Below are 26,632 nucleotides of genomic sequence, written 5' to 3'. Positions count from 1 at the left end.
CCTGTTTCGCCCATTTAAATTTTATTATTGAACTTATTAGTAATAAACCAAGAGAATTAGGATAACAAAGGGAAAAGTTCAAAATAAGTAACTTCTTCCTTATGAATTAAAACACATGCATACACTCAGTTACTTCCTTGCCACCCAATCCTAATGTACAAAATCAGCCCACAGACCACTGTGAGCAGCTGATACCAAGAGCTGGGCAAAGGACCTCAGTTGTGTGAAGTCACAGGCTGATCTAGGTTAGATGACCAGCTTCTCCACACTGAGGGTACTTGTGGTTTCATCCTCTTCATTTGACCCAATATAGCCCGGGAGGTCCAGCATCCTCTGCTCTGCCTCAGTGAGGCCAAATGATGTGTTATCATAGAAGGCGAACTCAGGGTGGGCTGGGAAGCTCTGACACTTGTCTCTTCTACACTGAGAAGGGCTCAGAGGGCTGACCCTCTGGTAGCTATCTTTGGGGACAGCAGGGGACAGCTGCTTCCTTGAGACACTCCTGTGACTGGGGGACGGGCCCCTCTGAGCTCTGTGAGGGTCCATTCTCTCACCCCCCGACATGAAGCCTGCCTGGCAGTCTCCCAGGTCTGGCTTCCTCGCCGGCTGTCCCAGGGTGTAGGATTTAGGGAGAGGACTTAATGGACCTCTGGTGGCACCTGCCCCTTGGAAATGGTCAGGTTTCTCCGGCAGCAGGGCAGCGCCTCGACTCTGAGGCCGGAATCTGTCGTCCGCCTGGTCCCAGGTCCGCGTCCTGGCACTGCAGGTGGGCGCCTGCCGTGGGGTCAGGGTGGAGAGGCTCCTCTCCCTGAAAGGCCGGGCCTGCTTGGCCTCGTGGAAACTCGATGTCCTCCTGAAGTGGGAGCCCTTGGGGTGGCTCCTCTCCAGCAGCACCCCTCTGCCCGCCACATGCCTCGGGGCTGACTTGCGGACCACCGTCTGGCTGGGGCTGACGGCGCGACTGGCAGGAAAGCTGGGGAAGTCCAGCCCGCAGGGGGCCCCGGCCGCGGCGCCCCCCACGGGCTGCTCCGGAAATGGGGATTTGATGCGGAACTTGTCCGCGGCCGCGCCGTCGGGGCTCTCCAGGCCCAGGCCCAGGCCCAGGCCCGCGGCGGCGTCCACGGCCGTGTCGGTCAGGGGGTTCTGAGACACGTGGTACACCTTGGTGGTCTCCGTCAGGCCCTTCTTCTTCATCTCTTTCAGCTGCTGCTGGGCGAGGCGGTAGCTGAACAGCGGGGGGATGATCTTCTGGGCACTGGCCTGCAGGCTCTCGCTGCCGGAGGCGTCATCCTCGGGGCCGGGGCCGGGGCGCCTGCAGCCCAGGGGGATGCCCGCGCCCCTGGCGCCCCCCGCTGGCCCGTCGCCCGCGTCCGAGAAGCTCCCCCGCGGCCCGCTCGGCTCGCAGATGGTCTCCTCGTCCGAGTGCTTCCGGCAGCCCGGGGAGTGCACGGAGCTGCGCCGGGCCGGGGGGCCGCACTCGGGGGCGCGGCCGAACCTCCTCCACAGCGTGACGACGACGGTGGCCACGATGATGAACAGACACAGTGAAATCCCGGTGATCGTCACGACGTTGTTGGACTTCCCGGGGCCCTGGGGCTGAAGGGGAGACACGCTGGATGGCTGGAGAGCTACGAGAAAGGAAGAGCAAATGGATTCTCCAGGACTGTGTCCCTGCGTGGTGTCCAGGGCCTGGGCAGCTGGCTCGGATCATCCAGCAGTTAAAGAAGGAAGAGACAAGGACTAGGGTTTCTGGCCCTACACATGCATCTCTGCCGGCAGCTCGGACACCAGAAACCAGGGACCCCAGAACTGAGGTGAGCAGATGAACCACAATCAGGGTAACTCCTGCCGACGTGGGTCTCGAATGTTCCACAAAGCAGCAGCAGCATAAGGGCAATTTCAAGGCAAAAATCAAGGTTTTTGCTTACGATAAGGTAAACGCGGTAAACATCTAGAGTTCAATGTACCTTTGAGATGCACGTGGGAAAACGCTTACCAAGTATGAAGCCTGACTTGCAGGACGTCTGGGGAGCTCAGTGGTTGAACATCTACCTTTGGCTCAGGGCGTGATCCCCGGTCCTGGGATGAGTCGCGGATCCGCCTCCTCCCCCCACCCACCCCCCACCCCCACCCCCGCCCCAGGGAGCCTGCTTCTACCTCTTCCTGTATCTCTGCCTCTCTCTGTGTGTCTCCCATGAATAAATAAATAAAATCTTAAAAAAAAAAACTGACATGCAAAATAATTCAGGTAGGTTGTACCTAAAATTGTACATCTTGAGAAATTATTAGATGAAAATAAATCTTTAGGCAATGTAATGCAACTTACATTTCCCTTCTAATACCTAGGAACTATCTTTCCTGAGGGTTGAAACCTCTGCTTCTCACTCTTCAGTTTCCAGCTATCTATTCCCCTGCTTCCTTCCATGGGATGTTGATTTGCCTTTTTCCCCTCTTCTCTCCAACTGGTTTGTCCCATGGTCATCAAAATGTTTCATCAAGACTCAGATGCCACCTGGGGCCTCAGCTTGTACTGACACTTAAGTACCTGGGAACTTAAAGCCCGCTAATGCCACTACCATCACCCCTCTTTCCTTCTTGTCACTGTCCACCCTTCAAGGCCTTCCAGTCACCTTCCTGTCCCCCTTTTTTCCACATGCTCTTATCAGCACCCGTTCCCTGTGTCATGTCCATGACCCATCCTCCCACTGCTTCTCTCTCTCCTTTCTGCCACCCCAGTGGGATAACCAAATTCCTTACATCCAGAACCTTTCCCTTTGCCTCCTAGCCTTACCTGAGGACTAGACTACAGGACATGGCTCCCCCTGACCACTCTCTTGGGTGTAAGCTGTGGCACGTACTTTTTTTTATAAGCAAACGGAACCAGCAGCAGGGAGTATTCCTCACTTTCCTCATTCCTAATTGCCATTTTCAACTGATTCTTTCACCTCCATATAAAAATTCTACTCTTTTTAAAAAATATATTCCCTATGCTGTACTTTGCATCTCCATGACTTATTTTATAACTATAGGTTTGTACCTCTTAATCTCCTTTATTTTGCCCATCCCCCTCCAATCTCCTTCAGGCAACTACCAATTTGTTCTCTGTGTTTAAGAGTCTGTTTCCTGTTTTGTTTTATTGTTTTTAGATTCTACAAATAAATTGAATCATATGGTATTTTGTCTTTCTCTGTCTGACTTACTTCACTTAGCATAATACCCTCCAGGTCCATCTATGTTGTTGCAAATGGCAAGACCTCATTCTTTTAATGGCTGAGTAATATTCCATTATATATTTACACCATCTTTTTCTTGATAAATGGATACACTTATCTATTCATGGGCACTTGGGTTGCACTAATCTTGGCTATTGTAAATGATGCTGCAGTCAGCATAGGGGTGCATATATCTTTTAGGATTAGTGTTTTCATTTTTAGGGGGTAAATACCCAGTAATGGAATTACTAGATCATATGGTATTTCCATTTTTAATTTTTTGAAGGACTTCTATATTGTTCTCTCTTGTGGTTGCACCAATTTACATCCCCACCAACAGTGCATGAGGGTTCTCTTTTCTCTACATCCTCACCAACACTTACTATTTTTTGTATTTTTCATACTAGCCATTTTGACTACTATGAGGTATTATCTCGCCGTGGTCTTGATTTGCATTTCTGTGATGATTAGTGACACTGAGCATCTTTGCATGGGTCTGTTGGCCATCTATATGTCTTCTCTGGAAAAATGTCCATTCATATCCTCTGCCCATTTTTTAGTCGGATTGTTTGTTTGGTGTTGAGTTGTACAAGTTCTTTATATTTTGTGGATATTAACCCTTATGAGATATATCATTTACAAGTATCTTTTCCCATTCAGTAAGTTGCCCTTTTGTGTTGTTGATGGTTTCCTCTGCTGTCTTATCTAATTTGAAAAAGAAGAACATGAACTCTGGAGCAAGGAGATCTGGATCTCAACCTGGGTCCATTAGCTCTGGTCTCTCCACTGATGTCCTACCAACACCTTCATTTCCACATGCCCAAGACTCATCATCTTTCCCCTAGAATCTGTGCCTCATTCCCGTATATCCAATCTCAAGGAAATGGCACCAGTGTCCACACAGTTGCCAGTACTAGAGTCCAGGTTTTCATCCTTGATGCTTCCCTCTTCATCACTCATCATATCTAGAATCTTTGAGTCTCTCTCTCCTCTGCATCCCCATCATTTCACTTTTCATCTGGGTTACTGAAAAACTCTTAAGAGGCTTTGCTGCCACGCCTACCCCTTCCGATGTATTCTGCACACTACAGCTGAGAGAGACAACTTCTGAAATACAGGCCAAACCTTCAAGGCTCCTCAGGATATGACTCCTGCCTACCTGTTCAGGTTCATTTTTCCACTCTTTCCTGGCACATTATGCTCTAGATACATTAAATTAATTTCAGTTCTCTGGGTCTCTTAATGTGCCATCTTCTTCCATGCTTTCATCCATTGCTCCCTTTGCTAAAATTCCCTTTGTCACTTAGCTCACCTAGGATGACACCTACTTAGCTTTCAAACTTCAGCTCGAATATCACCATCTCCAAGAAAGGAGGTATTCCCAGCATGAATTTTCACCCCCGCAAGCTTCCATGGCCTGCTATGGATACCTTTCTCACTGCAGGCTCTACATTGTATTGTATATTATGCCTATTTATGTGTCTGCTGAGCTACTATATCATGAGTACCTTCCAGACAGGAACATGTCTTATCTATACATTCCTAACCCCAGTCACAGTAACTTACACATACTTGGTCTCCAATAAATGTTAGGTTAATTCATTTAAAAAGGTAATAGCAAAATGATCAATAATTCCACTAGATGGAATGTGGGCACAATGACAACAGATCCTCCCACTCTCCTGTTTGAACAAGATGGTCAAATTAACATAGAACTTGGCATAGAAACATCCTTTCAAAGCCAAACAAAACTCTAAACTCTCGATCAGCTGAACACAGTTGAATGATGAAAGAATTGTTTCCTGACTTATTTCTTTCATGTACAGTGGCTACTTATATCCGTGGGGAGCAGCAATGCAGTTGCACATCATGGACCTCTTTACTTAGCTGTTCTCTTTGGCTATGGCTGGATCCCTTCAAAATGATGGCTAGAGAAAAGCCGAAGAGCTGCTGACCTCAGCCCTCTCTGCCCCATCTACTCTCTCTTTCACCTGAAGTGAAGGAAATTTCTTGAGGCTAAGCAGCCTGTGAACAGATCTTTACATTTCCAAGGAGTATGAAATAGGTTGAATAGAAAGAACAACACTTGGAAGAAATGATCATTTTTATCCACCTAAGCATTTATCTAAGGACCACTTATAGAAGTAGGGGTGTCTATAGCACTTAACCCTTTTTGCTAATTTATAATATAGAAATTTTGAGTTCCATTCCAATATTAAAGAATTAAGACATCAAAACATGAAATAATTTCACCTATCCTCAAAAATGATTGTTAATTCCAGGTTGTTGATGCTTCCAGAAAGCTAGACTGGGCCTGTGTAGATAGGCAAGGTGTTCAAGATAGGTCAGATCTTGTCCTCTGCTTTCTAGCTTTTTGATCTTGGTCAGGTCAGTTACCCTCTCTATGCCTCAGAATCCCAAATAAGAGAGATAATGTATTTAAAGTGCTGGCACATAGCAGATGATCAATCAATGGTTGATATTGTTGTCACTTCTAAAGGTGCAGTAGAAGCCGTAACAATTGACTTTAAATTCATTTGAATTCATTCATTCATTCATTCTGGAACTCTAAATAGAATATCTTAACACAGCATGACATCCCAGAATTGAGAGGAATGGGTGTACTTGAAGATGGTTATACCCAAGAAAGGAACTGTGAAAATGAAGGAGACTTATAAAGAAAGAGTAGAGAAAGAGGAGAACTTTAGAAAGTAGTATGAGATATAACTGGAGAAAGAATAGATTCAGAGTGGGGCCAAAGGATTATGAAGGAAGAAGGGCAGACAGAGGGCTAGCAGAAGAGCCTAAGCCTGAGGAAAAAAACAGAAGAAAGAACACCCCTCAGGATGCTGTAATAAAGGAAACAAGAGCATAGCACTGGCTGGAAAAATGAGATAGCAAGAATGAATTTTTAAGGTCACAGGTGGGGACACTGGCCAAGGTGTTGTTGCCAGGTGCCTGTAGTTTTGGCTAAAAGGTACGCTGAAATCCAAACACACACAAAGGAACCCTATCTAACTCCCCCAGATCCCAAGGGACAAGGAATTACCAATGGTTTTCTAACCTGGAATTAGAGTGTGGAAGAAGTCAGGACCAGAGCAAAGGCTGGCAAATTAAATGGTGGACTGGCTGTAGATCAGTAAGTGAGATGGTATGTAGGAAGAGCAAGGATTCTTATTACTGTAACCTGTAGCAAAAGAATGGAATTCAACTCCGTAAGCTGAAGCAACCCTAAGTCATGTCAGCATCACATCTATAAACCATTCACATCATATACTCATTGAGCGCTTACTAAGTGCTTTCAAGATGTTGACAGGATGAAGGAAAGGCCAGTCTCTAGGCCATAAGAAGAAATCTCCCCACTACCTCCTCCTTGGTAGGGGTAGTAAAGAATAAAGCTAGGGCCATGCAGGGGATAAGACAGGGTGACTTGCCCCATTTTGACAAATAATAGTCTATGTGGTCCCCTCAGGCTTCTCTGAAATGATGAGATGTTCTTCCATAATTTGGTTGGTTGGGGGGTGGAGAAGTAAAGGAAGGATAAATAAGAAAACAAAAACAAAATTAAAAATATCTTAGGAAGAAAAGATCATCCCTCTTGTTTTTGTCTTTTTAAAAATGTTTTCATATGTCTGAGTTTTTAATTTAGATCATGTCGTCATTTCCCTGTCTTTCACTGTGTTCAATCATCTCACTGACCCCATCATCTGACAAGCTACTAATGGACACACTAATGGACACAGCCGTGGTAAAGCCAGCAGCAATAATAGAGTCCACCTCGGAATTCAGGTTGGTGATTTTCAGGCAGGCTGAGGTTCAACAGTCCCTCTGGGGAGAGATTCCCAAAGAAAGAAGAATACCTACCAGCACACTCCTCCAGGGAACACAGAGAGGTCTCCAAGGACATTCCAGGGCAGCCAGGTCTGGAGGGGAAGGGAGTCAAGCACACACGGCGTCGCTCTCGGACACCATCCCCACACGTGGCACTGCACTGGCTCCACGGCTGCCACAGTCCCCATGTTTCTGCAAGGACATCAGCCATACTTTTAATGCTCATTCGAGAATCAGAATTTAACTGCACCCAAATGAAGCAGCAAACTCAAATCTCAGGCCTTGTAAAGTCAGTACATAAAAACATTCCCAAATATGCGGAAAGCTGGAAAGAGTGCTTAATAACCCTTAAAACAAAGGAAAGTTGTTTAATTTGCAAAATGTTAGCCTTTTTGGAATCCATCAGAGAACAAAAGTCGCAGGGCAACCAAATGGCCTGAAATATAAGGAAAGATGAGCTCCTATAAGGAAAGACAGAATACAAACGTTGCTTCCCGGGCTAGGCACCAGGCCTCCTAAAAGCTAGGGAGAAATCATCTAAAAATGTAATGAACTACTAGAAGCCTAGTGTGGGCTAGCATGAGAATATAGACCCCCTGGGAGCTACAAACCCAATAGGAATTTGTATCCACTTGCAGGCTCTTCTTCATGGATCTTACCAAATGCTTGTAAGAAGGACTGAGGGTAGGTGCAAGACCAGAGAAAGCCTCCCTTGTGATGGAAGCCTAAGGATGGGAAGGGTGGCACTGTGGGAAAGACACAAACCTCACCTGGATCCTTTTCCCTATTAGCTCTACCAACAAAAGCCTCAACCACTAGCGACAAAGCAGAAGCCCTGTCACTCTAAGGGCACCACTGAAGATCTAGTGCCACTAGAGAATAGAAAAAGAAGGTAATCCTTCACCCCTGGAGAGGAGCAGAAAATATACTGGGCCCAGACTATTAGAGAGCTTCTATCACTGGAAAGGGTCAAGATCATCAAAAAGGCTCCATCTCTGTCTACAACTAAGGATGAACTAGAACAAGAAAAAGCTCTCTAGCTCTCATTGCCCAACCCCTACCCTGCACCATGCAATTTACAAGTATCAAATAACAACAACCTACTGCTAGAGCATAGACAATGGTGACAGGTGAAAACCTCTCTTAGGTGCAGGTTCAAGCCTAAAGCTGAGGGTGCAACAGAAGCATGGAGGAAAACTCTTTGGCAAGCCAACTCCTACACTAACTGCAAGGTAACATTAGCAAAATTATGAACTCTGTCATGTCCTGAGAATGGCCACAGCAACAGCACAAACCCAAACACAGCTTAATTCCTTAGTACACTGACCTGATCCCCACACTAAAGGCCTACCAAAAACAGGGTATGCCCATTTCCCCACATAAGTACTATTTAGTGGTGTCTTCAGTTCTAAATAAGATGTCCACCTTGCAATAAAAAATTACAAGACATACAAAGAAACAGGAAAAAAAAAAACTACAAGAGATAAAGTAATCAAGAGAGCCAGATTCAAATGTGACCCAGATATTGGAACTACCAGAGCGAGAAGTTACAATAACTATGATTAATATTAAAGACTTTAGTGGAAAAGGCAAACAAGATGAACAGATGAAAAATTTCATTAGAGATTTATAAACTGAGAAGAAGCAAATGGAATACTAGAAGTGAAAAACATGGTAACAAAGATGAAGGATGCCTTTTAAAAGAATGCTCACCAGTAGACTCAACAGAGCTAAGGAAAATAAAAATAAATCTGAATATTGGTGAGTAGAAATCATTTAGACTGAGACACAAAGATCAAAAAGAAAGAGTGAATAAACCAATAGAATATGCAAGAGTTTGGGGGGCAATATCAAATAGTCTATCATTCATGTTATTAGAATCCCAGAAGAGAAAAAGAAAATCAAATAATGACCAAGATTAATGAAATAATTCCAAAATTAATGAAAGATTGAAAGATAGTAAGTTACATTAAGGTGTTCAGAAAAAAACAGGCAGGACAGATACAAAAAAGCAAATAAAAAATCAGACACACCATATTTAAACTGATAAAAACTAAAAACAAAATTTTGAAGGCTGTGCAGGAGGGAAGGTGGAAGGTGGAAACACACTGCATATGGAAGAATAAAGAGAAATACAGCAGGCTTCTTGTCATGCATGCCAAGTATAATGGAGTAATATCTTTAGAGTAATGAAAGAAAAAAATGACCAACCCATGAATTGACCAACCCAATTCTATATCCAGTGAAAGTATCTTCCAAAAGTTGAGAAATAAACTTCTTTGACAAAGGAAAATGAATGAAATTAATTACCAGCAGACTTTTACTACAGAAATGCTAAAAGAAAATCCTTCAAGCAGAAGGAATGTGATACCTGTAAAAACCCTCCATTTGTACAAAGAATTGAAAAGTGCTGGAAATGGCATTTATAAAGGAAAAGATAAAATTCATTTTTCCCTTATTTTTAAATGTTCTGAAATATAATGGCTAGAGAAAAATAGTATTATGTGTTCATAGCATATATAAAGTAAAATTTATGACAGTAATCACACAAAGAATGGGAATAATGAATTGAACGCATACTGTTAATAAGGTCCTTATACTATATGTGAATCAAAATATTATTCTTCAAAGATAGATCAAGAATAATTAGGGGCAGCCCAGGTGGCTCAGTGGTTTAGAGTTGCCTTCAGCCCAGGGCCTGATCCTGGGGATCGGGGATCAAGTCCCACGTCAGGCTCCCTGCATGGAGCCTGCTTCTCCCTCTGCCTCTGCCTCTGTCTCTGCCTCTCTCTCTCTCTCTCTCTCTCTCTCTCCATGTGTCTCTCATGAATAAATAAATTAAAAATCTTTAAAAAAAAGAATAATTAAAGGTACATACTATAAACTCTAGAACAACCAGTAAAAAATATTTTAAGGTATAAAAAATAAACCAACAGTACAGTTAAAGTAACTCATAAGAAATATTCAATTAATACAAAAGAAGGCAGAATCAAGAGGAAAAAGAAACAAAGAACAGATGGAACAGATATAAAACTACCAAGATGACAGATCTTAATCCAACCATATAATGATTACACTAGATGTAAATAATCTAAACACACCAAATAAAAGACAGAGATTGTGAAATTGGGTAAAAGAACATGACCCAACTATATGTTATTTAAAAGAAACTTATTTTAAACATTAATTCAAAAAGAAGTATGCACTCCAATGTTTACTGCAGCATTATTTACAATACCCCAAATATGGAAGTAACCCAAATGTCCATTGATAGATGAGTGGATAAAGAAGATGTACACACATAAACACACATGCATACATATGCATACAATGGAATATTACTCAGCTACAAAAAAGGATGAGATCTTGCCATTCGCAAAACATGTATAGACCTATAGGGCAATATGCTAGGTGAAATAAGTCAGACTGAGAAAGACAAATACCATATGATTTTATTCATATGTGAAATCCAAAAAAAACAAATGAATAAACAAAAAGCAGAATCAGACATATAAATACAGAGAACAAGCTGATAGTTGCCAGAAGGAAGGGGGTGTTGGGATAGGGAAAATATGGATGAAGGGAAGTGAGAGTAAGTCACAGGAATAAAAGGCACAGCATAGAGATTATAGTCAATGAGGTTTTAATAGCATTGTATGGTGACAGATGGTATGTACACTTGTGGGCATAGCATAATACATAGAGAAGTTGAATCACTATCTTGTATACCTGAAACTAATGTAACATTGTGTGTCAGCTATACTCAATTAAAAATGTTTAATAAAAAACTTAATACACAAATAGGTTAAAAGTAAATAGATGGGTGAAGTTATACCTGTGAACATTAATTAAAAGAAAATTGGAGTAGTTATATTAATATCAGACAAAGTAGACTGCAGAACAAGAAATACTACCAGGGATAAAGAGGGACATTACATAATCATAAAAGGGTCAATTCAGCAAGGGGCTCAACAACGCTAGATGGGGATGCACCTAACCTCAGAGCTTAAAAATACATACAAAATACTCCCAGAACAGTTATTACTGACTGACACCTGCAAATATCTCTTTCAGGCATATATGCAAACACTGCCAGATAGAATAATTAAATAGTTCCCTATAAAAATTAGCTTAAGACCCTTCTCTATCAGTATGCAACCAACCTCAAGACCCAGGTCATGCCAACTCAAGGCACCCTCTGTAAACAGTCTTTTTTTTTTATCCTTTATGGACAATAACTCAATACAGCAAAGGTATATAAAGCATTACAAAAATATAAGGAGAACACGAAGGGCAAATATATTCTCAGGTAATCCAAGTGATGCAATCTTTGGAGTGAGTCACAGAATAGGAGTTCTTTATGGCAATTAAAAGTCTCTGGGATTTTCACAAGAGTGGGAGCATTACAAACCACTATCCTGGACCAACATCAACTGAGGTGTGGTAATTATGTTCCATCCAGAGGTCCAACTGAACACAATATTGGTTCTGTGTCTTCAGATCACACTGCAGCTCTTCAGATGGAAGAACAATGAGCCAGCTTTGTACTTAAGCTTCAGAGCTATTCAGATACTAAGCCCCCCATGCCTGCAAAGCTTTGGGACTCTCATACAAAAAGTCTTTCTAAGTTAAACTTTAGTGATTTATTTTTGAAAAATCTACTGGGAATTCCACTACTGAGAAATCTAAATTGAAAATTAAGTCAATGCATAGTTTACACTTTTCATATGCTCATATTCAAGGCCATAAAAAGTAAAATCACAAATGCTAAGAATCTTGTTATTCTTTCTTAACTCTTACTTCACATAAATATAATATATAAAGTTATTTGTCAAACTAAAAACAAAACTTCCATTAGCAATGGCCAGAAAAAAATCAAAGTTTTAATAAGAGCATGAATCTTAATGTCAAAAATTACATTTTCAAATGTTGTGTCCTTTTCCCTTGGAAGTAAAATCCTGGTTTATAGGACAATCAAGAATAAAAAAATAAACATTGAAGCTACATCGTATGTCCTTTTATTTGTAAACCAAATTAATCAAACAGGAAACAAAGGAAATCACTCAAAGCAATAAACAAATTTAATCAGGCATATTTTAAAAAATATCTTGAGCAATTCTACCTGTTCCCTGAAGATTTCTACCAATAACTTTTTGAGGGAAATACTAGGCAAATGGAAAGTCACTAGACAATTGTAGTTCATGTTTTAGAAATGAAGAGCAAGATAACCAATATTTTAAATATTCTTACTTTATGAATGAAAGCTGTTTTGTTTTGGCCTGGTTAGATGTCCATACCCACACTCACACTACATAACAAACCTGTTTGGCCAGGATAAATACCTTCCAGGCTACTATAGAGAATATTAATTCTGAATGAGCAAAATTTGTCTGGAATAGGAAAAGGGGGATTTGTTTCCAGCCCTCAAGACTATCTGAAAGAATATATAGCCCCTAAAATATTCACACCTAGAAGACACTTTGCTTAAGAAACTAAAGCAACTCAACAAAACATGCTTATAAGAAAGTCCTATAGACGAGAGTGAGTAACTAAAAGCAGCAAATGGAGCAAAGACACGTGGATAAGCAGTTCCGGTTTTCTGTGCACAGAACAAGACTCACTTATATTGGCCAAATCATGCTTGTGCCTGAGTCAGTGGATTCCAAAGTGGGTTTCACGTCTTTCAAGAGGAGTGGACAGCACCAGATGAACCAGTGAGGAGGAAACATAACTTTTTTTCAATCTAAAAGTTTTATATAGTCTAATACATAAGTTGACATAAATTGATTCTATGGGAGGCAGTATAGAATAATGGAAAAAGCCAATCAACCACCAGTAATGGTTTAAGCCACTTAACCTTGGGCAAGTTAATTTTGTGCCTCTATTTCTTCACCTATAAAATTGACAAAATAGCAAACCTAACTCAAAACATTTTTAAGATTAAACAAATTAATATTTGTAAATCACTCAGAACAGTGCCTGGTACGAAGAAATCACTATGATTTCATGTCAGATGATCACCACAGTATGTCGCATATCCTGAGAGGATATTCCTAAGGAATCCCAAAAGAAAAGTTTACTCTTGGAAGGGTTTATGGTTTCATTCACTTTCAGAGAACTGTGGAGTATTAAAGCATCTAAGGATCTGCTTATATGAACTTTTAAAATTATATTTTCTAGTTTTAGGTAAACTGGTTCAGAAAGTGGACAAGTGGCTTAAAAAGATTCTGGCAGAGAATTAAAAAGATAATACACAATCTGCAAATAGGAAGGAACTGACAGTGTTGATAGTTCTTGGGGAAAAAAACTCTTGTTCAGTCATTATGAAGAAAAAACAAGACCATCTAATCACAGAAGCAAAAAGTCTAAAAATTTAAATTATTAAGGAAGCTATATATTAAATATATACTTTCATTTATCAAAAAAAACCCTAAGTTAAAAAAATTATGCAACTATGACTTCATACCCTCTATCATTAATTATCAACTTTTGCCCTAAATTTATATACTCCCTTGTCTGAAAACCTTGGGAAGATGTTTAGGATTTAGTAGTTCTCAATTTATTTTTGTAAGTTATTACAGTGCCATGCCATATGTTACTAATATTCCCTGGCAGGATCTCAGGTAGCATCCCATAACCTAATACATTAACATTTCTGCAGAGAAAAATAGAAACATTCATGCTAAGTAAGATAAATGAAGATCATAAATAATCACTTGTGGCAACATATCCTTCTATAAAATGTTATTTACATATTATCTTAAGGTCTGAAGACATATTTGGAAAAAGAGACAAACATATCAAACACATTACTCCATTTTCAAAAGCAACTAATAAGAAATCGGTGGAAGCATTGGCTCGCACAAATCATGGTGGATTCAGTGGGGTCCCAGAATGATACCATTTGCCCAAAAAAGCCAACTGTCAATATAAGTGGAAAATGAAGAGAACTAGATCCAGTCATAAATTTTTATGCTAAAACATTGGAAAGCTTGAGGTCCCATAGCTAGCATCAATGTCACTGATTAGCTGGAGTCACACTCCTGGGGTCTCCAGGAGCATTAGCTCTTCCAGGCATGGCTTTTGGTCTTGATGCTCTGTAGTGTCTAGTTGTTGCAGCTCCATGGGGAACCCCTTGCCACCCTCAGCCTGGAAACACAAAGAACCACTCCTTTGTTCTGCCTCTCTCTAGGGTCTCCTCCCTGCTGCTGTGAGGGGAAAACTCAGTCTTTAGACAAGTAGAAGAATCTATGGAAACCCCAATAGCTGGGAGAGCCACAGAGTAGACCTCCTGCTCCCGATGTGTTTAATCAAATGGCTCAAATATCTTTATTTCCTTAGGTTTGTTTCCACTAAATTCAATTAGATTTTTTTTTTCTCCTAACAAGTAACTTCTTTTGAGATGGCGAATCTATCTTGGATGATTAATATAGTTTAATACAATTTTTCTTACTAATACCTGGACTGGCCACATTTGTGTTCAATTTTCACTTTATTTATTTATTTATTTATTTATTTATTTATTTATTTATTTTTTATTTATGATAGTCACAGAGAGAGAGAGAGGTGCAGAGACACAGGCAGAGGGAGAAGCAGGCTCCATGCACCGGGAGCCCGATGTGGGATTCGATCCCGGGTCTCCAGGATCACGCCCTGGGCCAAAGGCAGGCGCCAATCCTCTGCGCCACCCAGGGATCCCTCAATTTTCACTTTAATAAAACATGTATTGAGCACCTATTAATGTGCCAAGCATACTAAGTGGGCCAAATATATACCATAAATAACTTCATGGTAGCACAAGTTGGCTTTTCACACCCAATGAGCTTCCTGCCATCAGCAGGATGGTAGGATAAGGGTGAGGGGCATGGGGAGAAAGACACTGAATGAGCCGTGACAGAAATGATCAATGCCATGAAAGAGGAATGAAGGATGCTGTGCCAGCTTACACCAAGGGAATTTAACTAGTTTGGGGTCAAGGAAGAGTAACCCAAGTGGAGACTTGGGGTTGGATAGGCTAATGTCAACCAGGTGAAGGTGGGTGGAGACTCCAACCCAGATACAATGACTGTGGGTTGGGCAGCCTGGCTCTAGGGGGTCCTGTGGATTTTCATCATCATGTCAAGTGAGGTGACAGACAGATGTTAAGCAGGGAACAGTCTCAGTTAACCTGAATTTTAAATAATCACTCTGCCTGCAGTGAGAGAATGAAGTGGATATGGCAGGGATTGGAATCAATCAGGAATCCATAGCTTAGCTAACGGATGATGGAAGTTTAAACCAGGATTCAGACACCAAGAAGCCAAAACCCATAGGACTTAGTGATTTATTATTTATAGGAGGTGAAGAAAAGGAAGACCCCCAGGCTTCTGGTTTGAACAATGAAATGGATGGTGAAAGCCTATACTGAGGGGGCAGGTTGAGGGAGTAAGGTGATGAGTCTGAGTCCTCTGAGATGCCCGAGAGACATGTGAGGGTGACAGCTATGTGGTAGCACTTGGGTGCTGGGGAGAGATGCCAATGTGGAGCCATCAGTATTAGGATGCTAATCACCTAGCAGGTGTGTGAAGAGTGAAAAAGAGGATCTAATATAGGATGTGGAAATCTGAGAATTAATGGATGTGACCAGGTGGGAGAATTGGCAGGCAAGGGAGACCAGGAAGGAATCGCCAGGGGAGTGGGAGGTAAGCAAGAAGAGGGTCCAGGGTGATGTCACAGAAAATACAGGTGGAAAAGCATCCCTGGACTTGGCGACCTTGGAAGTCATGCACTAGTTGCTTCAGTGAAAGCATTTTCAGGAGAGGCATGTGGGTTGAAAGGTGAATGTGAGGTGAGGAAATAAACTACAATGTACAGGTGACTTTTTCAAGAACTCGGGCTATAAAAGGAAAAACAGAGAAAGTTGGGATCATCTAGAGGAGAACCAGGGGTTGAGGGGCAGTGTTTGTTTTGTTTTTAGATAAGAGAATTAAGTATATATTTCAAAGTTGATGGGGATGAGCCAGTAAGGGAATAGAGACAGAGAAGAGAGAGGGGATAATGATTAACAGAGGATTCCTGATAGGAGCAAAGGGACTGGGATCCATAGTCCAGGGGAAGAGTGACACTTCTTCCATAGTGACAGCAAAGGAGGAACAATGACTACAGGTCTACAGATATTTTGTGGGAGGTCAAGGGAGCACATACCTAACGGATGCCAGCTGCCCTGTGTGGCAGGAGACTGACTCAGCTCTGAGAGTCAGCCATGGGGCAGGGGTTGAGGTCTGAGGGATGCTTTTCTAGAGAATAGGAGCAGAGCTGGTCAGGGTAGCATAATGGGTCCAACTGAGGGGGGAGGCATAACCCATTCACGGTGCTCCTGTCCACCTGGATGTGGCCTTCTGCAGCTTGCATGCAGTGAGTGGCCAGCAGATGGCTGGATTCATGCATCAGAAGAAAAAGATGGCAGAGGAGTTTAGGGTATTGGTAGGAGAGGGATGATAGGGATGGGCCATGTAATCTAGGCTGGATGGAGAGGTAAGTACAAGCAGGGAAGTGATTAGGGGGTGCGAAGAGAGTCAAAGGAAATGGACTTCTAAGTGAGGAGATGGGTGTATTTGGAGTAAGAAACATTTGGGGTTCCAAAGACAGTCAGAGGCTTGGGCTGTCAGGGGACCTGGGGCTTAATAGGGATGAAGATATATGCAAATCAGACAATCTCTGCCAGATGAATCTCTTGCCAAGACCAGGCTTACGCCCAGAAAAAGGAAAAGAAATGCAATGAGGAGCACAGGGCATGGATGGAATTGTAATAACCCCACTTCTTTGTGATTAGGTAGGGCATTACACAAAAAATTTAGAATTTGAAGGTTTTAAAAATCTTGTTTGGAAATCTCACTTCTAAAGAAACTCATTCCTGTAATGAAGGCTGTAACAGAAAAGTGACATGCTCAGCTAGAGGAAGCCAGAAGTTAACCAAATACAGTTCAAGATTCAGCTTTGAATTCTACTCATACCTGCCAAGGATTTGCCATATGATGTAATAACATAGTTTTTTAAGATATAATACAATAATAGCTAAGGTTTATTGGTGCTTCCTCTACACCAGGCACTATGCTGAGAACTGTGCATACTTATTTCATTCAATTGTCACAACTCTTTGAAGTAGATACTCTTATTATCCCTGTTTTACTAACGGGGAAACTGAGACCTAGGGAAGTAAGCGGTGAGCTGGGTCTGCTTGCCAGTATTCCTAATTCTTCAGATAAGAATGATAATGCCATTTGGGACATTGTGAGGAGTGAACCAAAAAAATGATGGTGTAGTTCACAGAAAATTAAGTTCACCTAGATTCAAAATAATAATTTTGATTGCAGGAGGGCATCAGTTGGATTAAAAAATGTTTTAAATCTCAATACCAACCTATGTTTCTCTGAATTAGCATGCACTCCCTCTCCTTTGCAGAAAAATGGCTTCTGCTTGAGACATCAAAGTCAAAGCAGTATTTATTCCTCCCCATGTCAAACAAAGTGCAGTTGAACACTGTTTTCCTCTCTCCCAACATCAGGCTGTTTTCAGCCAGTTGAATGGTCCTTTCCCCAGGGCGTCTTGGGGCCTCCTTGAAGACTGTGATCACTCCTTGGACAAAGATGCATGGTGGAGGCAGTACCATCACCTCCACCCTGGACTCACACGTCAGTTCTGACACCATCACCAGTTTGTACCCAAACTTCTGGGCCAGGTCAATGGGTCCTGTAGAGGTAATGATCGAGTCTCGGCCAAGCAGCTTCAGAACCACAGTGACATAGGCTTCTGGCCCCACGGGTGCACAGCCAAACTCAACCCACTGACCTTGAGAGAGTTCTGTCCTCTTGCTGCTTCTTATCTCTAGCGGCTGACTTGGACTCGTTCTTGCCTCAGGAAGACTATTGGTAAAGATGACGTCCACCAAGATGTCAGGTTGGTCTACAGGGAATGAGCACAGTGGTTGACTGGTAAAAAGACCCACCTGGAAGGTGCCTTCCGTTGCCTTGGATGTCCTATTCAAGTCAATGTGGAAGACGGGCCACTTGACCTTGAGAAAGGCACTTTGCTCCCACTGGTGGACTGGAGTGCTGTTGTCAGCTGCGTCTGGAGTCATCGTGAACCAGTAGTCTCCAGCCTCCTTGAAGTAGAAGCATTCAAACTCGAGTGTTCCCTGTGACTGGTTGGTCAGGAGGTATTTGGTGATAACAGTCTGATTGGTGTTGGCCTCCAACAATAGGATAGATACATTCCTCAGGGTCCCATTAGCACCACTGAAATACCGGAAATCCACAGACACCGTGCTGTTGCTTAGAGCTACATGGCCTGGCTTTCCCAAGAGGAGATAGTCAGCTTCTCCCAGAACTGAAACAAAAGTGTCAGAATTGGTTTTACAAAGAGATCATGGAGCAGCAGTATTGGTGACATTGAAGAAAACAGCATTTTATACGTAAGAGAAGTATGAACTCAGTCAAAGAGGAGGTACAATGATGCTGAGTGCTGGTCCTGGGCCAGTCATGCTGGGCCCTGCCTTCATCATTCCCCATTCTAACATAGCTCTGGGCCTTCATCTTTGGCTTTCATGGTTATGTTTAAAACAATGATTCAAGGTAAATACCCTGAATGCACCATATTCAACAATGTAACCCATCTGCAGTGAAAATCCATAAAGCAAGAATAACAACTGACAATTCTCAAAATGTAAATCCGATACCACACTTTCCTCATCTCAATCTGTTAAAAAGAAAAGAAAAATAAACCCAGATGAGGACATTTGCCCCCACCCAGGACAGGAAACCAAGACTTAATTGCAGTTTCAACCTAACCCCTGAATGTGGCCTTGCCTCTGTCAATCTGAAAATTCCTGATCCGCACTAGTGAGGTTACCACCACCATAAAAAAACCTGTTGACCACACCCCCCTCACACACACACAAAGAAGACTCCTGGATTGAAACAATCCTTTCTGTTCTTTTGCTAATAACTTCTTGCCCCACCCTCCTTCCCATAAAAACCTTCCATTTTGTGCAACTCCTCGGGCCATCTCTACTTGCTAGACGGAATGGTGCCCAATACATGAATTGCTTAATAAAGCCAATTAGAGCTTCAAATTCACACAGGTGAGGTTTTTTGTTTTTTGTTTGTTTGTTTGTTTGTTTTTAATAAATCATATTCTGGTGTTTAGGTCTTTTAGGGAAATGAATACACAGTAAAGTGAGAAAATTTGATTTAAATGATGTAGTACAAACTGCTCTAGATTACTTAAAATGGAAGACCCTAAATATACCTCAAAGTTATCATTTTCTTGATATTCAAGACAAGTACTTAAGCATCTTCACCAGTAAAGGAACCTGTTCTGTTGGTTTGTATGAAGCAGAAGTTTTTAGATGAATAAGAAATGTTGACACTTTATTCTCCATGGGTCACCCAAGTGAATGAAGTTTATGACACAGCCAGGCTTGTCCTTAGCAATTTTTAATGACATCACAGCTAGCCTAGAAGTGATAGATGACTACTAGGCCACAAGTATCACTTAGTTAAGATTAATCATAGCTTTTTAAAAAAGAGACACATCAGAGCAGCTGAAGTAAAGAGTGGAAAAAAACACAAACACACAGGAATCCTTGTTTCTACTTTGAACCCTATCCAAATACGTATCAAAGGAGACAGAATTTGGCAGTACCTCAATCAGCTGGCCCATGGCTAGGATAAAAAAAATTCTAGATTTAAGACACTGCAGGGCTCTTTTGGCTGGAAAAATAACATGTGTAAGTATTATTATTCTTATTAGGATTGTCTTATATAATACACACATATTATACTGTATCATATATATGTCCAAAGGGCCTCAATATATTTTTGGTCTGGTCGTCTTTAAATCTACCCTTACATGTACTCAGTTAATGATCATTAGAATCAGCACATGAATATATTGGCCCATAGAGGTGTTTTTTTTTTTTTAAATAGCTCAGCACTTCACCCATTTCTTTTATTTTTTAATTTTTTTTTTATTTTTTATTTTTTTCCATTTCTTATTTAAGATGAGATGAAATAAAATATATAACTTGGATAGACCTGAATGCTTGATCACCATTTGCTTGAAAACCATCATACAATAAAGGCTTTTTGCTTTGTTTTGTTTTGTTTTAGCTTTAGTCAAAACAGAGGCTGAGAGATATTCCCTTCTGGAGGGAAACGAGTCAAGGGGTGAGGATGGTAGCTGATTCTGGTGGAGCTCAGGCCTGTTCAGAACCTCCTTAGCACTCTTTTGTAAACAGGTGGCTAAAGAGACTCTAACACTCACCACAGCCCAAGGAAGGAATTAAGACTGAGAACAGAGGTCAGATTAATTTGAATCTCATGGAGCAGGATGGTTTTTGATGCACTTTAAGATCGAGACCACATACCACTTAGTTAACTAGTGAAACCCTTTCGTGGATGATAGGGATTGTCAAGAGGCAGATCAGACTCTGATTTGATGGGCAGCCAATCAATCAATTAAAAAGACACACATGCCCAGTAAGTAGCAGAGAAAAAAGATGCAATTGATGGGTTCCAGCAGTGCAGACAGCAAGTGTGTACTGAAGAGAGAACTTGCTACTTTACTACAGAACTTTTGTTTTTACAGACGAGAATACATCCTCATTTAGAAAACTGCAATTTGGTTGTACCACCTTCTGGCTCCTACAGTATAGTTTTCTCTATCCTTTCAATTCCCTTCTCCCCTTTCCTTTATTTTTCTTAAAGATTTTATTTGAAAGAGTGCAATTAAAAGAGAAAGCACAAGCAGAGGGGAAGGGTAGAGAAGGAAGGAGAAGCAGACTCCCTGCTGATCAGGGAGCCTAATGCAGGACTCAATCCCAGGACCCTGGGATCCTGACCTGAGCCGAAGGCAGACGCTTGACCAACTGAGTCACCCAGTCGTCCTTCCCTTTCCTTTATTAAAGTAACTGGTGTCTCAATATAAGCATGTTGCTTTAAAAAAACAACTGTTAATGGTATACTGGTATACTGGTATACTTTGATCAATATCAAGTGGAGAACGGGAAAAACCCACGTGTAGGAAAATACTTCCTTTTCCATTATCAGCAGGTACACTCAACTTCTATGCTCTATTTTATGCTCACTGAACTTTCATTCTTATACTCCAGTAAGATATTTGTTCTCAACAATGACAAACATCCTTGCAGATTTTGTGTAAATGGAAAATTCTGATGTCTTTATCATTATGAAACCAAGAGCACTTTTATAATTTTTTAGATGAGGCTGTTATATGCAGAGTGACTTGTTTTCAAGTAGGGATAAATGACATTAAGATAATTGAATCCCAGATTGATTTTCAGCAAATCAAGCATCTTCTTGTTTATTATTTTATTATTATTTTTTTTTTTTTGCATCTTCTTGTTTAAATAAACTTCCTAGAAAGAAAAGGCTGAGTGAGGAAAGAGAGTCCCTGGACAAAATGAACAGTGCATACTCTGGTCCATTTAAGTGGATGTGCCACTGATACCACACAAGGCAGGGTTCTCTATCCTTTAGATCACATTTCTTCATCAATTTGAAAATAATTTCCACTTTTATACAGTCAACTGCTGAGACGTCTACGAAATATTTGGCAAACATCAAAAGAAAAGTAGTAAGTTTTATACTATTGAATCTGTTGGTTCAGTAGTTGCTTAAAGCTCTCTAAAAAATGAACTTGATTTTTCATTGAAACAAAACTAAATGAAGGAAACAGTGAATAACAGTAAGCACCTGTTATTTGCTCAGTCAAGGTGTCTTGCCTTTCATATTTTATCATCACAACAGCCCTATGATGTCACAAGAACCTTGTCTAAGGCATACAACTGGCAAGGATTGAAATTTGGACTGGCTCCAAAGATAGAATTCTAACTGCAAAACTCTCCTGTAGAGTGAAATCTTACAGAGAATCCCAATTAAAAAAAACATTTTGTGCATGGAGTGGAGTTCAAATGCATAATACTGAATTCCTAGGAAATCAGAGAGAACACAATGTAACACAATTGTCAAATGTAAAACATTTGTCTCCAATTTGTTTAAATGAAAGTGACTTGTTTTTCATTCTTTATTAAAAGATTTAAAAATACATTGAAAGGGAAATTTATATCAATATATACAAAACCTTAAGAGAACCCAGGGTTGCAAGGACTCCAGGTGAAAAGGTATGGTACTACAGACTCTCCTCTGCTTCCTTCATGCAAGGTCATCAACATCTATGCACTTACAAACCTCACATGTATGTTTCTTAATTGATACTGATAGCATGAAGTATACCTACTATACTCACCATAGTCACAGAGCACCACCAACAACAGATTTGAAAAGTCTTTCAACATTTGTTTCATTCTGATCAGCAAAATCCCAGGTCTTTGGTCTCCTCATGTCCTTTGTCACATCCAAACTGTGAATTTTTTTGTTTCAAAAACACCTAAAATTAGAAACTCAAACAAATGATGCCTCTATTCAAGGTGATTCATAAAATAGTACTCATGAAATGGCAAAAACATTCTAAGAAGTCAAACATCATAGGTGCCACTGAAAAGAGAAGAGGGAGGACACTAATGTTCCCTAGGAAAATGATTTGTAATTGCACGTGTCTTTTGTTCCATTACAGCTCACCTGTTAAGAACATTCAGATGTTCTCAACACCAGGATTATCTTTACAAAACACCAAGCCTCTTATCTTTGTAACACATACTTTTTTAAAAAATTTTTTTTCCTTTTTAATTCTTATTTATTTATGATAGTCACACAGAGAGAGAGAGAGGCAGAGACACAGGCAGAGGGAGAAGCAGGCTCCATGCACCGGGGAGCCCGACGTGGGATTCGATCCCGGATCTCCAGGCTCGCGCCCTGGGCCAAAGGCAGGCGCTAAACTGCTGCGCCATAACACATACTTAAGTGGAGACTTAGTTATTCGCTGAATTTTATCAAAGGTGAGAGCCAATCTGGATAATACATTTTCACCTCTTTATCTGCTTGGCAGTTCACACTGATCAATGTGCTAAAATTCTGCCAGATTTCATTTTTCTTTGTGCTGTACAGACCAGGCTCACTTCTACCAATGGTTTTAAAACCACTGTCCTTCTTGCACAAGTGGTATGTTATCTGGATTGCTTCATTTCTTAATGCCCAGGAGCTATATCAAAACCATCAAATCTTTCAAAAAGACACCCAGAGTATTGCAATTAAATGTGACCTCCATGTGACACTGAGTTCCCTTGTTCAGGGCACTCTAAAGAGAAAAGATAAATAACAATTATCATCGTCTATCAGTTTTCCAATACTTGTCACTGTCACTATGCATCATCTATCCTGAGAGATGTGGCTTTCATGCACCAATCTTCCCAGACCACCTAACAGGGCCGGACAGACCTTGTTGGCCTGCGCTTCAGAATGATTTGTGGGAGGAGGCACTTACTTTGATATGAAAGGACTATTAAGATTGTAGAATAAGAGTCAAAGGCGCTTGCCAATTTTTTTCATACTAGAGTCTAATAAACGATGGGCTACTAAACATAATCAACTACCTATTTTCTTAAGGTTTACATTCCTCCATTATCCACAGTTAATATATTTTAATAAGATACTATATTCTAAATATATACATCTCTTTAGAAAAGATAGAAATTCATGAAATTAAAAGGACTGTTAAAATAATAAAAAATTCAATGGAAAGAAAACTGTGTCTCTATTAGCTTTCTTTCAATAGGAGTTGGTTGAACAAAGGAAATACTTTCTTTCCTCAAAGGGAAGCAGAGATTTGAAGTGTAATTAGGCAGATGATTAGGGGATCCCCTCCCTCCTCTCCCCAACAAAAAAAGAAAACTGCATTTTGCTGTTATTAAGCATAGATTTGATCCAATCCTCTGCTTGAACTTCAGACTGGGAAGTGTGGCCAAACATAGCAGGTGAGCATCACTGTATCTTCCAAGCAAGCGTGGGCACTTAGGGGAATAAAATGCTTCCTTTTGAGTTACTGATCTCAGTAACCAGAGTAAGAGAAGCAAGCATTCCCCAGCTCCCAAAAGTTGAACTGGCTCCTCTCAAATTGTTTGCTTTTCCATGATAACGATTTTTTAAAGCAGCTCCTAACAACACTGATTTTGTGAGTATAACACATTTTTCTTCTTATGAAAATGACCGGTAAAGCACAGAATAGTGTGATCATATATATACACATATATGTCATACAGATCACACTATAAAATAAACTAGCCTACCTAACAAAATCAGGCTATGGATTTTTAAAAATGTTCTTAAGCTTTCAAAAATAAATGCTTAATTTTACTAGCTCAACCATTAATTTGAAGATCTGAACAAAGCAACCCACAGTGTAGTGGAATGCTGCATAAAAAAGCATTGTTGTTTTTTAAAAAAGAAGATTCCTTCCTTCTTGTGTTTTCCTCTCTCTTTTCACCTTGTTTGCTTGTTTTCTTCCAACATGTTGTTCCCAATACCAGGACTGCCTACTTAAAATGTTTGGCTTGAGAATCCTTTTGAGAAAACAAAAACGTAGGTCTTTTTAATGCACATTTAAAAATACTTCTATATAGCATTCACACATGAACATTGCAGAAGAATTTGAAATGCATTAGCTATAGAGTAAGAAGTAGTGAATATTCTCAGTGGCTAATGGCATCATGCCAGGCTCAGGTCCCACGCTTTTGCTGAAACCTGCTAAAATAAATCCGTACAGGGCAGTCCCGGTGGCGCAGCGGTTTGGCGCCGCCTACAGCCCAGGGCGTGATCCTGGAGACGCAGGATCGAGTCCCACGTCGGGCTCCCTCTGCCTGTGTCTCTGCCTGTCTCTGTGTCTCTCATGAATAAATAAATAAAATCTTTAAAAAATAAAAAATAAATCCCTACAGTGTCTTCATTGCTGCAGAAAAAGAAAAAGAATTAAGCTAAAGTCCATTGGGACCAATTATTTCTCAAATAAAAGTGAAAACAAAAGGAGGCAAAGTGATTCTGGCCCTTCAAACACATACGCGTTCCCGTGTATCTATCTACCACTAATATTTATTAGGAGGAAATCCTTAGTTCCAAAGCAGCTGGTGTAAACAGGCTTTATTTATATACTCAGTGCAGCGGGCTTTGCCCTGGTCCAGGGCATCGGACGCCGCTTCCCGAGGGAGGCTGCACGCTCCCGGCTCCCCGCTCCGGGCTCCCCGCTCCCGGCTCCCCGCTCCGGGCTCCCCGCTCCGGGCTCCCCGCTCCCGGCTCCCCGCTCCCCGCTCCCCGCTCCCCGCTCCCGCGGCTCCGCAGGGGCCCACAGGTCCCGTTCACGCTGGGGAAGCCAGCCCTGGCCCAGTCGTCAGCACAAAGTCCTCTTAAAACGAGGACCGTCTCGAAGTCTTAGGTCTCATAGCCCGTACGCCAGGAGGGATTTCTGTTCGGAAAGAGGCGCAGTTGTTCTGAAAGGCGCAGCACCCCCGGACGCTCTCCCCCAGGGCCCCGACCCCTCGGGCTCACCCTGCCCCCGCGGCCAGCCGGTCTCCGGCAGCACCCGCCGAGCCAGGGGCGCAGGGGGGCGGCGCGCGGGGCCGGCGGGGGCGGGGGCGGGGCCGGGGCCGGGGCCGGGGCGCTCCCCGAACCCGCGGAGCCACCGAGGACCCCGCCGGCAGCGGTGCCCGCGGCGGGAGGGAGGCGGCGGGCTCTTCCTACCTCTCGGACCGGCGGGCGCGGGGGCCGGAGAGCCGGGGCGGCGGGGCGGGCGGCGAGCAGGCGGGCGGCGAGGAGGCCCCAGGAGCGGCGAGGCCGCGCGCAGAGCATCCCGCGACCCGGGACTGCTCGCCCAGGCCGCGGGCGCTCGGCTCCGCCGCCCCACCCGGGCCCGCCCCCGCCCCCGCAGCCAGCCCCGCCCGCTGCGGGCCTCGCCTCGCCCTGCGCGCGCGGCCGGCGCCGCCACCCCGCGGGCCCGGGGGAGCCCCGGCCCCCCCACGCTCCCCTCACGCTCCCCCCACGCTCCCCCCACGCTCCCCCCGCGTTCCGACCCTCTCACTTTGCCCCCGGGGTCGTTTCTTCTGGGGGACCACAAAACGAAGTCATCCTCTGGCCTCACTGGGTGGGCTTTAAACTTGGTTTCCCAAAGGTCCTCGTAGAGTCTCAGAACAGTTCAGGTCAAGTGCATCTTCTTTTCAGCTTTTCTTTCTCAGGAGCCAGAGTTGGTTAAATTAAAAAATGGTACTTAAAAAAAACCCTCCTAATTTGCAACTGTTAAAGTTGTCTGTTTAAGAGCACTAGAGGATAGAGTTCCACCTTAAAAGCTCTGCTTGTTTTTAGGTACACTGTAATGTGAATAGTTTACCGTTTGCTTTTCTTTTACACAAATCTACCACTGAACAGACAAAACTAGTGTGTGCTAATACAAATCAGAATAGTGGTGGCCCCTAGGGAGCAGGTGACTGTTAAGAGGCCCCAGGGAACTTTGGGGGATGACAGTTATGGTCTATTAGCTGTGGTGTGAGTTACAAGGATGTAGTATTCATTTGTTAAAAGGCATCCAACTTAAGATCTATGCATTTCACTGTAAATTTTACCTCAATTTTTATTTATTCTTTTAAGATT

The 26,632-nt window shown here is 42.2% G+C and overlaps 1 protein-coding gene across 2 annotated transcripts; it reads right to left on the bottom strand.

The window, feature by feature from the left end:
• On the bottom strand, positions 1-25,854 carry THSD1 (thrombospondin type 1 domain containing 1). 2 transcript variants are annotated; one of them, XM_077867919.1, is made up of 5 exons: positions 25,730-25,854; positions 22,350-22,490; positions 17,442-18,407; positions 7,077-7,235; positions 1-1,628 (listed from the first exon to the last, which is right to left on the bottom strand). In XM_077867919.1, the coding sequence occupies exons 2-5, from the start codon at positions 22,405-22,407 to the stop codon at positions 247-249; spliced, it is 2,565 nt and encodes an 854-aa protein (XP_077724045.1). In that variant the 5' UTR covers positions 22,408-22,490; positions 25,730-25,854; the 3' UTR covers positions 1-246. The 2 variants fall into 2 exon arrangements, with proteins under 2 accessions (XP_077724045.1, XP_077724046.1); XM_077867920.1 differs by having other exon boundaries at positions 22,350-22,463; positions 25,730-25,853.
• Between the last annotated feature and the right edge of the window lie 778 nt (positions 25,855-26,632).

The sequence above is a fragment of the Canis aureus genome, chromosome 24 (genome assembly GCF_053574225.1).
Source record: "Canis aureus isolate CA01 chromosome 24, VMU_Caureus_v.1.0, whole genome shotgun sequence".
Lineage (NCBI taxonomy): Eukaryota > Metazoa > Chordata > Mammalia > Carnivora > Canidae > Canis > Canis aureus.
The sequence above is the reverse complement of the archived record's forward strand: the minus strand, read 5'-3'. Positions and strand labels throughout refer to the sequence as shown.

Coding starts and splice junctions, on each gene's coding strand:
- THSD1 (XM_077867919.1), bottom strand. CDS start 22,407: ATGAAACAAATGTTGAAAGACTTTTCAAATCTGTTGTTGGTGGTGCTC. Junction 7,236..17,441: donor GCTAATTCAGAGAAACATAG/GTTGGTATTGAG, acceptor ATGTCCTTGCAG/AAACATGGGGACTGTGGCAG. Junction 1,629..7,076: donor TTCCCTGGAGGAGTGTGCTG/GTAGGTATTCTT, acceptor CCTTTCTCGTAG/CTCTCCAGCCATCCAGCGTG.